This window comes from Cynoglossus semilaevis, chromosome 20, assembly GCF_000523025.1.
Source record: "Cynoglossus semilaevis isolate Cse_v1.0 chromosome 20, Cse_v1.0, whole genome shotgun sequence".
NCBI classification, from domain to species: Eukaryota; Metazoa; Chordata; class Actinopteri; order Pleuronectiformes; family Cynoglossidae; genus Cynoglossus; species Cynoglossus semilaevis.
This window is the reverse complement of record NC_024326.1, coordinates 13,358,176-13,371,739: the sequence shown is the minus strand read 5'-3', so window position 1 is coordinate 13,371,739 and position 13,564 is coordinate 13,358,176. Positions and strand designations below refer to the sequence as shown.

The following is a 13,564-nucleotide window of genomic DNA, read 5'->3' as shown; positions in this document are numbered from 1 at the left end:
AGTGAGCTTCACTACATCACCCACAGTGTTTATACATCTGCGTGTGAGTAAGCTTTTCCAAAATATGGTGTTGTAATGGATTTAGCAACCCCTACTGGTAAAGATGCGTGTAGAATCCATCATCAATGACATTAAAGCAAAAGAGGTATTTGGTGCTGTAGTGTAAACTACTCTGGATTTCAGACATCAATCTTTTTTTCTTAAAAAGAAAATTGAAATCATGACTTTGATCTTGAAATTCTGAGAAGATGTTTCTGAGTTTATTTACTCTGAAATATTTAATGAAGGAGAACATTCATTCATAATTAATATTTAATTTCTATTAAAAATAAAGTCAGAGTACCATGATAGAAAATACAAATATATATTACTGTTTAATTTTAAATCTTTAAACTTAGAGAAAAATCCACATATATTTGAAATAAATCCACTAAAGGCCAAATTCTAATTCAAGTCAACGTCAATGTATATTTTCTGATTATAAAGGCAGAATTCTGACAATGAATTCTGAGTTCAAATACCAGTAGGTTGTGAAAATTATTCCTAAAAATGTAGAATTATTCCTTTATAAATTTCTGCATGTTTTTTTTTCCATCAAATCTAAAAGATCACATTCAACCAGTCTCAGATAAAAAACAAGTGTCCAGGAACAAGATGTAAAACCACTGACAGCTGCTATGTTCTTACTGATGGTTTTATTGTTTTATTATTGATATTATTACGTATTTACTGCAGCTTTATTAGTTCAAGTATCATTTTGACTCATCTTGAACTTTGACCTGACGTCTGTCCGTCAGGCCTTCTATCAGCCCGGCTGACCACAGAGGCAGCAGTGATAAGACTGGGATGTGACACTGGAACAGAATCTGATCCAAGTGACCTAACAATACAGTGATTTCCTTTCCAGGGAATATTCGGAACTCGTGACCAGTTCCCATTCCTGCCTTCATGCACTTCTAATTTAAAGTCAGTGGGAACCATGTTGGAAGTATATTTAGATTTTTAAGTGTAGCCTACTCACAGATCCTGTTATTGTAGCCGTGAAGTCACAAAGTATTGTTCCGTCTCTCAGACGTGTCCAAAATTCTACTTTTATTTGGGAATTTTAAAAAAACGTTAGAATTCTCTATTAGTGTCAGGAATGTGTTGTATGTAACCACCAATCACAACCGAGCATTGTTTAAGAAAAACAAACAAATACATTTGTTTTTCTAAATGTTTCCGTATTTCTGATAACAGCAAAAGTGTTTCTGAAACAAAAAACTCTTTTTGTTTCAGAAACAAAAATGTCATTAACTCATTGAGAAATAAATGGACTCAAGATAAATATTCATATAAATATTCATCCATATATTTAGAATTTTGTTCTTATTTTATATGTTCATCTATTTAGATATATTTATTAAATTAAAAAACTGGAGATAATTAAATTAATTTGAAATTAATTTCAAAAATTTTCTTTCTGTCTTTTTTGATTTAATTGTAATTTATTTATTTTTTTGAAACATTGTTTTGGTTTATTTTCTGGATATTTTCCTGGTTTTAAACATTTTTCCTGGATAATTGAATATTGTATGGGCTAATTTAAAGGTTAGTAATTTTTGCTCAAGTTGGAAATTTATTCAACACTGGTTGACATATATACAGATTCATGCAGCTTTGATAAAAACATTTCATTATCATCATCAGAAACATAGGACGATATTTGTCCAAAGCCATAAATTTAATTTGTTTTCGATTGTGTTCATAGAAACCCTAACCCTGAGTTGTTTTTTTTCGTCTTTTTACTGAAGTTTGAGAGCATACATTTTACTTTTAGGACGTTACAGTACATACCCATATATATGTTTTACTGACTTCAAATATCTATAAACCTGAGCAGCTCCGGCTGCAGGAGGACATGGCACCTCACTCAGAATAAACGTTAGCATGAATAAAGTTCCTCCCTGTCGCTCATGATTCCACTAAACCACCACAGCAAATACAAACAGATAAAGTGACCCAGATTAGCCAGCATACGTTGCCTTGAAATGTAACACTATTTGAAGGGTGTCCACTTTCAGAGGAACACAAACCACCTCAGTCCTCTGGCATGCAACAAGAGTCCTGTTGGAAACCTGCAGGGTGTAGAGTCCCCGAAGGCCTCTTTAAGAGAAACCAAAAGTGGCCCGTGGCTCGTGCCGAGGCTCCTGGGTATAAACCGGCCAGGACGCCGTCACTAACCAGACTTGGAAAACCGTAGAGTCATGTGGCGGAGTCACAGAGTGACACGGGGTCGCTGTAGATTCTCAGCAGTTGGAAGAACGTATGACACTTGGCTGTGTGACTTCATTAGGATGAGCCATTTCTTCCTGTGTGTAATTAGCCAGGGCTGTTTACTCAGGAAATTAAACTGGTCGCCATTTATAACAGAGCAGTACACTGTTTATAGTCAGGCACACACACAGACACACAGACACACAGATACACAACAGTATCAGGTGTGACATTAGACTGTCACAAGCTAAGCTGGCTAATTTAACTGTAAATGGAGCAACAATAAAAGCCAGTGTTTCTGGTCACGTTGTTTCTGGTGTGAATCTAAAGCACTGAGATACAGTACTCTGACCACAGTACCACAGTACCACAGTACCACAGTACCACAGTACCACAGTACTGTAACCACAACACACCAAGCCAACCTGGTGACTAACGTCTGTTCGTGTATTTACCCATCGTGTGGTTACAGAAACACCAGGAGCCATAGTTTAAACGTCACAAACCTTCGTGACTTGTGACCCACCTGAGGGTCGCGACCCAGCCTTTGGGAAAAAATACTGCAGATGATTAAATATGTTGCACACAAGTACAAGTACTACAATCCACCATACCATAATACTACTGAGACTAGACTCTAGTGTATTACACCTTCTTGTAATACACTCCACTGTACTACAATAAATGTATCATTCACTACATGAATACTTTTATTATCATGTACTTATATAAAAATACACAGTACCATACACTCCAGTACTACAAACAACACACCAATATATAACGACATTATACTGTTACTACTATGTCAACACACTTCTTTATTACTACACTATGCCAATGTGTGGCAATGTCAATGTTTGTTGAGGAAAACTACAGTATTATCACACTATAATATGTGATGCCAAACACTGTTCTAGTACTTCATTATACTGCAGGAACAACGGCCCAGTAAAATAAATATCTGCAGATCTGACCTGTAGTGAAACAAACACTCAAATAAACTACAGGTCAGTGAAGTTTTTCAACCATTATTAAAGTCTGGTTTTTCCACCTGTTTTTATGGGTTTGTTGTCCACTTGTCCAGGGATGACACTGCTCTACGGTCAGTGGTATTTGTTCACTACTAAAGACACTGTACTAAACCAGATACTTAAGTATACAGAAGTATCTGTGGCCTGTATTTCCCAGTATTTGACATGACATCCTGTACAAGTGTTTTTCTCCATATGTGACTCACTTATTTACTCATCCGAGATTTTTTTTTTTAACTTTTACGGTTTTTTGTTTGTTTTCTAGATAACCATTAGCTACTGAGCTACTGTCTAGTGCACATACTGTGTACCATGACTGCGTTAGTACACGGTGGAAACTACTGGTTTCTAGGACAAACAAGGTACAGTGGCCAAAGGCTAAACGGCCACTGAAGGTGTGTGTGTGTGTGTGTGTGTGTGTGACACTCCTCCCAGCAGCAGTCCACAACACAATGTCTGCTGGGAAATTTTAACTGATCCCCATCAACACACACATGGACCATGAGGCTGACCGACCATCTTCATCATCGTTTGTCATTGACATGGGAGTGGGAGGAGGGGAGTCTTCTTCACAGATGTGGTGACAACAGGCCTCAGAACTGCACTCAGTATTTCTACCAAGGCCACAGTGTTTTTCTGGGATGTTTACTGTAGTAACATGTATAAAAACAACACAGAGAGACAGACGGAAGGACACAGGAGTCTTACCGAGCAGCAGCAGTCGATGCGTCTGTTTGTACTCCCGTTTCTGCTCCTTCAGCTCCCTGTCAATGGTCTTACTCACTTTCTTCGCCTCCTTCTCGGCCTCCTTCTCCTCCACCAGCAATTTGTCCCAGTTTTTCTGCTTTTGGGTGCTGGTCTTTTGCAGTAGCTGCAAACGTCGGCTGCGGTCTTTCCCTGTCCCTTTGCCGCTGCCTCCTCCACCGCCGCCGCCGCCACCTCCTACTCCTCCTCCGCCGCCACCACCTCCACCACCACCGCCTCCGTTTTGTATCAAAACACCATCGGTACCGGTGTCTCCACGGCGGTGCTCCCCGGCCGGGAGCCTGCCAGAGTCCCCGGGGCGCAGCGGGCCGCCGCCGGCGCGTAGCGACGAAGTCTCCCCGCATCCCCCGGTGTCCTCCGGCCGAGCTCCCCCGGCGCGCGTCGGCACGGCGTCCGGAGGCTGGTCCGAGTCCGAGGTAGCGTTGGAGATAGAGCCGCTCAGGTCCCCGAAGAGCCGGGGACGCAAACTGTAGCACAGCCCCATGTTGAAAGCAATATATCCCAGTGGATGTGGTTTTTCATAAATTAAAATGTCACCAAAAAACAATCGCCGTCGCGCCGCCACCAGCCCTAACGAGCCATCGTCACACTGGAGCTCCAGCGGGGCGATTTAGGTCCGAATTTGAGGCCAAAATGGAAATGAATTAGGCTCCGACATTTACTATATGTCATTTTGCATTTTCCCCCGGCCAGCCTTCGCTCCGTAGTTAGTGGATCACCTGATCCTTCAGTGGACACTGCGGGTCCACCTTACCGTAAGTAACCAAAAGCACAACCTTGGAGGAAAAAGGCGGTTCTCCGCTGCGCACTGTGCGCAGACACTCCACAATCTGACTGCACAGCTGTTAGATGCAATGCACGGCAGCACGTCATCTTACTACAGTATGGCCATTTGGAGAATGCTGCTCAGGATTCTCATTCCTCACATTTCATCTCATGCCTGCGTGTTTCAAGGCTCTGCACTCCGTGTCAACCTCGGTGTGACCCTCGGAGTGGATCTGGAAACACATGGCTGTAGGCGAGGCAAAGTTTGGGGTTTTCTTTCCTTCTCCTTTTCAATAGAAGCTCAAACACTTAAATTATTTAAAAAAATATTTATGTCCCTGTATGTGATCTACACACAGGCCCAATATTCATGTTTAAATCAGTAGCACCGACAGAAATACCACCTTATCTAATGAGTAATTCCTACTGGACAGCTTGTACCAACTGGAATGAGTCCAACAAAGACGGCTCCTCATCAAATCACCTCTCCTCACAGGTTCGTACACAGACTGAAGCACAAACACAACAACGACAACAGAGAAACATTAATTCTCCTCTATTTTATGCCAGAAATCAACAAAAAAAAGTCGAAAGAAAAAGTTGCCTTAAAAGATGCAGTGAAGCCACTTAGCCGCTTGAGGGCGCCCTTAAAACCGGTAACAATATAATAATTCACGAGGTTAAAAAAAGTTACAAATGTGAAATTCGACTTTGATTGGAACAATACATCTGTGATTTTATATTCACCTAATATAACTAATAGTTTTCTTATAAAATTTTATATTCACCAAATATAACTAATAGTTTTCTTATAAAATATTTGAAGTAGTACTACAGTTTACAGTGGAGGTATTAGACACAGTGGCACAGGCAGGCCTAACACTGCCCCAGTTAACGTCCACATCTATATTAGTTGCCCCACAGAGGTGTAGCTTCAGCGTTGACTGAAGGCTGATGTTGGGCTGTGTGGGAAACTCAGATGTTCTCAGTGGAGGAAACGTCGTCTCTGTGGACCATAAACAGATACATCACACTGAAGTGGTACTGTAGTGTGCTCCAGGGACAGAGCGATGACACCGTGGAGCTGGGGGGACCATTAGGAGGAGAGCAGAGTTTAATGGAGACACTGGGGATCACAGTGATGTTGTTGAAGTTCGTCTGCTGCAGCGCTCGTCAGTCAAAAATTAACATAGCTTCTATAAAAACAAGGCTGAATTTAGAAAAAAAAATCAGAATAAGTAAAAAAAGCCAGATCTCATAGAAGATGCCAATGTAAGTTATTTGTTGGTTTTCTTTAGAACAAATATAATTGATGTCGTTCTTTCCCTGCTAAAACCATTGATTGTCACAGTAGTGTGATGCAGATACTTTTATATGGGAGGTGTTTTACATAATAAAATATATATTTAAGTATCAAGACAGGTGTGGTCTGTTCATCCTCCCAATTATGATCTTCAGCACCATGAGTCCACTGAAAAGAGATGAAAACAACTAAATAAGAACAAGGTCTCAGGTCATAATTTTATTTAATATGTTCAATGTACTGTAAGTCACTGCTCGTAGTCCATTAACAGTCTGAAACTGAATGAAATCAGTATCATTTTTACCTGACTAAAGTCATTAAACCAGCTGGCATGAACTTCCAAGAGTTGACGAACCTCAGTCCCATCACCACCGTCAGTGTTCCTGAGGTGCCTGCGTGTGATTGGTGGAGGAGGACAGGATGGTTCACTTGTGACGTGTGTTCGTGAATTTAACAAAGTCATTAAAGATTAAAAACAACCTCACTCACCAAGTGACAGCCAGATATTCTTTGGATTGTGAGTGGACAGATGAGCACCGACGGCAGCCAACAGGCCAAAGAGGAGACCAGCAGCCAGAGAGGAAGTGCTGCCTGAGGAGGAAGTTCAAGGACACACTGGAAGATTAGGTTTTAGTTGGAAATGTGAGCTTCTCTGCAATATTAAGTATATTTTTGTACATTTAGACATTGGAAACTGGTCTTAATTTAATTTAAATGTACAAATACATTTAGGTCATCATGAAGAAATACTTTTCTTATTGTCTGTGTGTTTAAAGAAACATTTAAGAATTTATTACTGGACATGATGAATAATAATCAACTAAAACTAATTCAAAATTCTCAACGTGGCCCTAATTCACGTCGCCATCTTGTTGTATTATTGTTTCCTTCTCACCTGCTTTGTAATAACCAGCGATTCCTCCTGCTGTCACCAGAACAGCGTAACCGAAACCGAGCCAGTCCACAGCCATGATCAACAGAACCGAGCTGGAGTCACTTTAACAGCTGTTCGGCAGAAAACACACAGATTCCGTCGTTTTTAACCCCTAAAAATGTGTCTTCCAGTGAGTTGTACAATTCACTTTTTACTGGTTGTTTTACTACGTTCAAAAACAGAGTCGAAATGTTTACACTTCCGGAGTCAAGGTAGAATTTTCTTTTTCCCTCGATTTAAAATGTTGTCAAGTGAGGCTTTAAACGCACTGCGGCCACCTGCTGGCGTAAAGTGAAATAGCTCCCACAATAAGGAAACGTATGTATATATAGTAATATACATACGTGTTTGTAAAAGTAAATATATATACATATATAAAGTAAAAATAAAAGAAACTTGCAAACATTTAACCTGCCCTAATTTTTAGCAAATATTTAAAGTAGACAGTTGGAATTACAAACGTATAAAATTAACACTTTATTTCAGATTTGACCAGAAATTTCTCAAACTGCACTTCAGACAAGTAAAAATAAACAGCAGGCATTCTACCTAGGATAAAAATAAAGCATTTTTATTTCTCAATTATGACACACCGTCTTTTCTGTAATGACAACAATATAATGTACTGAACGTTATAAAGTGTTTTTAAAAATAAAAGTTTGTCAAATTGTGATATGTCTCCGCCTAGTGGCTAACACTTGAAAACGGCATATTTGACCCAAAAAGGTCAGATAAAACAGATAACGAGAGGGAAAGATATTAAAATACTTTTATTGGTGTTTATTTTTTTCCACCTTTCTTCTTCTTCTTCTTCTTGGGTTTGCTCTCATCTTCTAGAATGACTTCTTCCATTGCAATCCGAACTCTCTTGGGCTTCAAAAGTTCCTTTGCGAGTTCTAAGGAGAGGAGTAACAGTGTCAAAATAAAATTAAATGTAATACAGAAGGTGTCTGAAGACAACTGAACAAATGGGAAGTGAATTACCGGTGGCTAACGTCTCACTGAGCCACTAGATTCAACTAGGAATTTTGCATCTTTCTCTTCTTTGGCACATGAATAAATACAATATAAAATAATAATTAAATTTTTCACCTTGCGACGTCGTGGCCTCGGCTTCTGGCTCCTCGGCCACCTGCTGCACTGATGTAGGTTTCCAAACTGCCAGACACGTCAGTCTGGCTGTCGTGTTCACTTCCCCCAGGAGGGTTGGAGGTTCGAGATCCTGGTTACACACAAGTGTAATTTATGTGTCAAATGTCGGTGTTTAAGACTGTTTGACCTTAGTTATACTGCACATCACAGTACCAGACACTCTGGCTGCCCTCGACAGGGACATACCTCTTTAAGATGGACTTTCCACATTTTGATGAATCCGTCATTTGAAGCCGTCACCAGCACGCAGTAATCCTCCATGTTGAAACTGTCAATGGCCTTAACTCTGGTGTCACGGAAAAGAAGTTTTATTTGTAAATATTTTTTTACACATCACTTCTCCCTGAAAACTACTGGAAATGTAGAAAAGGAAGCTGAGAGTCATCACCTGGTTTCATGAGCCTTGAACTCACACACCCACTTCTCTTTCTCCATGTCGTAAAACCTCACAGTGTCATCGTCTCCTGCCACGGCCAGGAGGGAGTTCTGGGAAAAAAACAACAAAACAAATGTACAGTGAAGTGACTGTGATTCTATTATGCTGTCGTGCTAAGTATTAGATGGAGCGCTAACATTTAAGAACTTAATGGATGAGATTCTTTTGGGGTTTGTGAGAGTTCCTGTCACAGACGCCGTCTTCAGGTCGTAAATGTCCACTTTGTCGTCGACCACCACCACGTATTTATCACCATCAGGGGACCATCGAACGATGAGAGCGTCTGAGGAGAGAGTGCAGAGACAGAACACCTTCAGTTGAACTCATTCTGATGTGAAACCAGCAGGGGGCTTCAAAGGACAAGGACACTCACTCTGTTTAATGTTTTTGATGAATGCCGACCTTCCGTTGATTAGATTCCACGTTCTGAACAGAATCAAACAAACAGGTGTCACCTCTGATGCTGTGTCTGAAGACTGATGTGCCACAACTTTGAATTTACCTCAGAGTTTTATCCGTTCCTACTGAAAGAGCAAGTTTTCCAGACGGGTGGACGGACAGCGACGTGACATGACCTCTGAGGAAGAGTGGGAAAAAAAACATAACTTTACAACAGTCATAAAAAACACGACGTTGTTTTATTTCTATCTGCTCGGTGCCTACTGGTGAGCTTTGATGGACTTCAGACACTCCCACTTCTTGGTGCTCCACACACACAGGAGTCCATCTTCTCCTCCACTCAGCAGGTGAGATGATCCATAAAACTCAAGGCAGGAGATGGTGCCTGTGCATTAAGAAGGAAATTAGAACGATACATACGCCTTTATCATCCTCACACATTCATGTTTGGTTGTTGTTGTTGAAAAAGTAGAAGCAAACACTGTTGTCTTCTGTGGTTTTGTGAACAGTCGGACGGTAGCAGAGATACTCACCATCATGATGCAGCAGGGAGCCGTGCTCTGTCCTCTTCTTCATGTCATACAGCTGAATGGTTTCATCTTTACTTCCTGTGACAACGAACCTCTCACTGGTTGCAACAGCTGATATGGAGGCAGTATGGGCGTGATGTGTGAAGTTTGCTTTTGATGTCCACTCCTGCAACAGACAGACGAGAGGCCACAAAATAAAGAATAAACAATAATCAAATTAGGGAAAATGCTCAACTTGCTTAAAACATTGGTTACATTCCTTTTTTACACCACGACACGACATGACATGAAATACACAAACATTTTTAAAAATCACAGGCACGAACTCAACTCTGACTTACTTTTTCATCAGTTTTCACTCTGTAACCAAAGACTATCTGCTCGTAGCTCCCAGCGATCAGCTCCAGTACAGCTGCCATGCTGCTAATGTTAGCTTAGCCAGGTAACTTCCTTCAAACTTGTCCTTTTTCTAGGTACGTGTTGTCGTGTTGGTGAAATGACAGTTAGCGAAGAAAATCGCCTAATGTCTATGGGGGTAAAACAAACAAAACTAGTTATATAGACTGGCTATAACGCTACTATATTAGAATATAAACACATGCTTCTATTCCGTTTTCAAAACAACGTGTAGAGCCACTGGGCCTGCGCAAAACCCCACCATGCTTCATCCGGTAGTTTGGTTTTCACAATAAGAGCATGGGATGAACAATTCTTGTTCATCAAGAACGTCCAAAACCCTTGTGATGTTTTTCTTTTAAATAAAAAAAATTAACACACAGACTAATTACATGTAAATGGTTAGAAAAAATCAGCTTTTTTACGAGTACAGACCGACTGTTTTGATGTGATGTAAGGGGTGTAGTTGGAACCCTGTGATTGGTTAATATATACTGGGACGTCAAGGACGCTTCAAATAACAGTTCCCTGGAAGCAGAAATCTTGGTGGAGGATAAGAAGAGGGAAGTTACATGAACATTTACAACTCAGCGAAATCATGGCAAGGAGGTAAGATCTGGATGCAAAATACACAAAATAAAGCAAAGTCGTTCATCTGTACTCTATTTATTTATTTATTTATTTGACATTTTATTTGATTGCTGGACGACACTTCCAGAACTTTTAAAACCTGTTTCTAAGCGCAACGTCTTCTTTGGGGAGATATATTATTGTCATGTAAACAGTGGCTTCACTGTAACCCGAGACTCATGTTGATCCGTGTTATTGTGAATAAACTGGAGGGGAATTGTTTGTGGTTACAGTCATTAGTGCACTGGTCCAGACACTGCTGCAGAACTACGTCTGGAAATTTCCTGTCAACTGTGTCTTACTCATGCGCCTGTCGTCTGATATTTTTTATTTTCAAAAAGGGTGGGGCTGTTAGTTTGTGTTAGATACACAGACAGTGTGTATCCACGGATGGCAACGGTCCACAGTGGACACATTTTATGGGCCACATATGGTTCCCTTTTCTTATTTCTCAGATGTGAGCTGTGTGCATCAGGTACAAGAGTAACCTGAAGACAAACTGGTGTTATTTCCAACAAGAGGGAATTTGACACGTTGACCAACTTTCTTCCCTTTTTCTTTCTTCCTGTTTTCATCTTAGCAACAAATCAACACCTTCTCAAAGTCTACCAGCAAGTAAGACATTGACAGTTGACGTTATTTCAGTTTTGGGCTGCAGGAGACATTTGTTTTGATCATAACCAAGCTCTAGTTAACTACCGACCATGAATGACAAGGTCACATGACACAAACACATAAAAGGCTCCTACAATGACATCGCCTCAGGTTTGAATTATCAAATCAGTAGTTGTTGAAAAGCTGATGACGGGAGTTGAACCCACTTCATATTTTTCTCCAGTTCTTTTTGTTAAACTTGTCAAATATTCAATAAAATGTCAAGGTGAGAGACGTGAACAGACAGCTCCACCATCATAACACCTGCAACATGTTTCCGCTGGGTTTTAACAGAGGGCAAAACAAATCACATTTCCCCCATTACTTTTTTTAAAAAAGTTTTTGTTTGTGATTTTTTTTAATTTCCCAGACAAGAAGTTGACTCAGATCTCAGTGAGATTGTGAGAAATCTCTGGGCTTTGGACCGCAACCGCCTCAGACCAGGGTCTGATTACATCATCTCACCCCAGGTCAGTAGACAAGTCCGTTATCATCACTTCTATATGTGCCATATATTGCATTTTAAATAGATATTTGGAGGGTGCCTTTTCATTCAAACTGATGGGACTGTGTCAGATCGTTTGGAAACATTTTTTGGTGATTTCTGCAGAAACAGGAAAAGATCGGCAGAAAAACTTGAGTGTGAGTGTGGTATTTAAAACATTGTAAAAAAGCTAAATGTCTGTTGCTTCTTGAAGGCATTGGAGGGGCTTGAAACAGCTAATTTGCAAAGATATCAAGTAAGTAATAGACTCTTCCCCAAAATTATGCATGTGATGAAAGCCCCAGATTCCACCGCGCATCCAAGCTGTGTTGCTGCTGCATTCAGGGACCACAGAGCCATCCTCCTTGACCCGAAGGATGGCAGATGTTGACAACAACTCAGAATCAGCTTGTCAGAGCCGCCTGCATGGCTTCACACTGAGGAAATCTCTGTGTTTTGGTTGTGCCAGATTAGGCTGACTCCTCTCTGTGTGCTTCTGCTCTGATTTAAACAGGGCAGAGCCGGCTACGTGGCTCAGGGGAGCAACTACGCCACGGACAGAGCCCAGGCTCCGCTCTTCACCTACGTCGATGAGGCCAAACTCAGGAGCATCGAAACATACGCTCGTAAGTTCCTGTTGCTACTGATGATTAAAACTGCTTTCAACTGAGGCTGTGAAGGTTTAATAATATGATTAATCAAAGCATGGCTGTGGATTTACCTCGATTAATCATTGAGATCAATCAATATTACTGTATGTTCCGGACTATAAGCTCCGGGTATTAAGTCACATCAGTGCCCTCTAGCGGCTGTTAGTGTGAAAGTAACGAACAAGTAAAATTATATATTTTAATATATAAGTTGCAAACCCAGCCAAAGGATGAAAAAAGGTGGCACTTATAGTCTGGGAAATATGGTACTAAATAAAAAAAACACTTTTCCTTAATGTTGCTGGATCAGAAATACAAATAGCAGCAGGTAGATATGTGTGTGTTTTGACTGTGTATAAGGAAGCCCTGGATTGATGGTGGAATCGTTGAACATTCAGTGTGTTTTTAAAACTGTTTTCATCTGAGTAACTGTGGACATGAATGTGATTGAACCTAGTTTCAGCTCATTAAACTTTTATACTGAGAACATTCATATTTGTTTTTTTACGTGCAGACTTCATCAACTTGCTGGACAACTACGAGACGTCCACCGGCGTGTCAGAGACGGTCACTTCAGAGGAGCTTCAGGAGAACAGACTGTTTCTCGACGCAATAATGGAGACGGATGTCATGATGGTACTGTACTTTAAGTGAAGGACAAATGGGAAATTTTATTCAGTCAAAGATTAATGACTGAATGTTGTTCATGTAATATTTTCATTGTTTTGTTTCTGTCCAGTCTGCTCACCAGTATCTGATAGAGAAGGGCAAGTCACCGATGGATCCTGCACAGTTCAAAAATCAGCTGTTTGACATCTGGTTCCGCCTTTACCACCGGGACAGAAGTGGAGGGTGAGTTCTCCTGCAGGGACCGAGGATTAACTGACGTGAAATCTCTGCAGATGAATCAGCCAGAATGAACATGGATTAATAATAATAATAATAACAATAATGTTAATACTATTTGCACAGTGAATGTAATCATACACTTATTCCATTATAGTGAAGATTCTTGTGGATTTGAGCATGTGTTTGTTGGAGAAACTAAGAATGGTAAGAAGATAATGGGTCTGCACAACTGGGTCCAGTTCTACCTGCAGGAGAAACACGGCCATGTTGACTATAAAGGCTTTAAAGCAAGAAACAACAAGAAGACAGTAGGAGTCTATACTCAAC

The 13,564-nt window shown here is 40.5% G+C and overlaps 4 protein-coding genes across 9 annotated transcripts in view; 1 reads left to right on the top strand and 3 right to left on the bottom strand.

The window, feature by feature from the left end:
* The window catches only part of gnal2 (guanine nucleotide binding protein (G protein), alpha activating activity polypeptide, olfactory type 2), a 74,078-nt gene extending 68,543 nt beyond the window's left edge, over positions 1-5,535 (bottom strand). For all 6 annotated transcript variants that reach the window (XM_025052487.1, XM_025052488.1, XM_025052490.1 and 3 more), the window contains exon 1: positions 3,999-5,535. In XM_025052487.1, coding sequence (XP_024908255.1) covers positions 3,999-4,539 — 541 coding nt within the window. In that variant the 5' untranslated portion in view covers positions 4,540-5,535. The remainder of the gene's footprint in view (positions 1-3,998) is intronic.
* A 587-nt stretch (positions 5,536-6,122) lies between these two features.
* Positions 6,123-7,312, bottom strand: LOC103396684 (transmembrane protein 14C-like). Its single transcript, XM_025052496.1, has 5 exons — positions 7,218-7,312; positions 7,019-7,133; positions 6,613-6,714; positions 6,428-6,515; positions 6,123-6,291 (listed from the first exon to the last, which is right to left on the bottom strand). Exons 2-5 carry the CDS (start codon positions 7,092-7,094, stop codon positions 6,234-6,236), a joined length of 324 nt encoding a protein of 107 aa, XP_024908264.1. The 5' UTR covers positions 7,095-7,133; positions 7,218-7,312; the 3' UTR covers positions 6,123-6,233.
* A 291-nt stretch (positions 7,313-7,603) lies between these two features.
* Positions 7,604-10,253, bottom strand: pak1ip1 (PAK1 interacting protein 1). Its single transcript, XM_025066083.1, has 10 exons — positions 9,916-10,253; positions 9,578-9,740; positions 9,309-9,429; positions 9,148-9,222; positions 9,019-9,071; positions 8,783-8,928; positions 8,598-8,695; positions 8,396-8,495; positions 8,150-8,279; positions 7,604-7,953 (listed from the first exon to the last, which is right to left on the bottom strand). Exons 1-10 carry the CDS (start codon positions 9,991-9,993, stop codon positions 7,838-7,840), a joined length of 1,080 nt encoding a protein of 359 aa, XP_024921851.1. The 5' UTR covers positions 9,994-10,253; the 3' UTR covers positions 7,604-7,837.
* A 180-nt stretch (positions 10,254-10,433) lies between these two features.
* LOC112488690 (poly(U)-specific endoribonuclease-C-like) overlaps positions 10,434-13,564 on the top strand; it is a 3,856-nt gene continuing 725 nt past the window's right edge. Inside the window, exons 1-6 of the mRNA XM_025066084.1 lie at positions 10,434-10,579; positions 11,625-11,724; positions 12,253-12,364; positions 12,903-13,024; positions 13,128-13,240; positions 13,392-13,545. Coding sequence (XP_024921852.1) covers positions 10,569-10,579; positions 11,625-11,724; positions 12,253-12,364; positions 12,903-13,024; positions 13,128-13,240; positions 13,392-13,545 — 612 coding nt within the window. The 5' untranslated portion in view covers positions 10,434-10,568. The remainder of the gene's footprint in view (positions 10,580-11,624; positions 11,725-12,252; positions 12,365-12,902; positions 13,025-13,127; positions 13,241-13,391; positions 13,546-13,564) is intronic.

Coding starts and splice junctions, on each gene's coding strand:
- LOC103396684 (XM_025052496.1), bottom strand. CDS start 7,094: ATGGCTGTGGACTGGCTCGGTTTCGGTTACGCTGTTCTGGTGACAGCA. Junction 6,516..6,612: donor GAATATCTGGCTGTCACTTG/GTGAGTGAGGTT, acceptor AATCACACGCAG/GCACCTCAGGAACACTGACG. Junction 6,292..6,427: donor GGTTTAATGACTTTAGTCAG/GTAAAAATGATA, acceptor ATCTCTTTTCAG/TGGACTCATGGTGCTGAAGA.
- pak1ip1 (XM_025066083.1), bottom strand. CDS start 9,993: ATGGCAGCTGTACTGGAGCTGATCGCTGGGAGCTACGAGCAGATAGTC. Junction 8,929..9,018: donor CATCAAAAACATTAAACAGA/GTGAGTGTCCTT, acceptor CTCTCTCCTCAG/ACGCTCTCATCGTTCGATGG. Junction 8,280..8,395: donor GGAAAGTCCATCTTAAAGAG/GTATGTCCCTGT, acceptor GTGTGTAACCAG/GATCTCGAACCTCCAACCCT.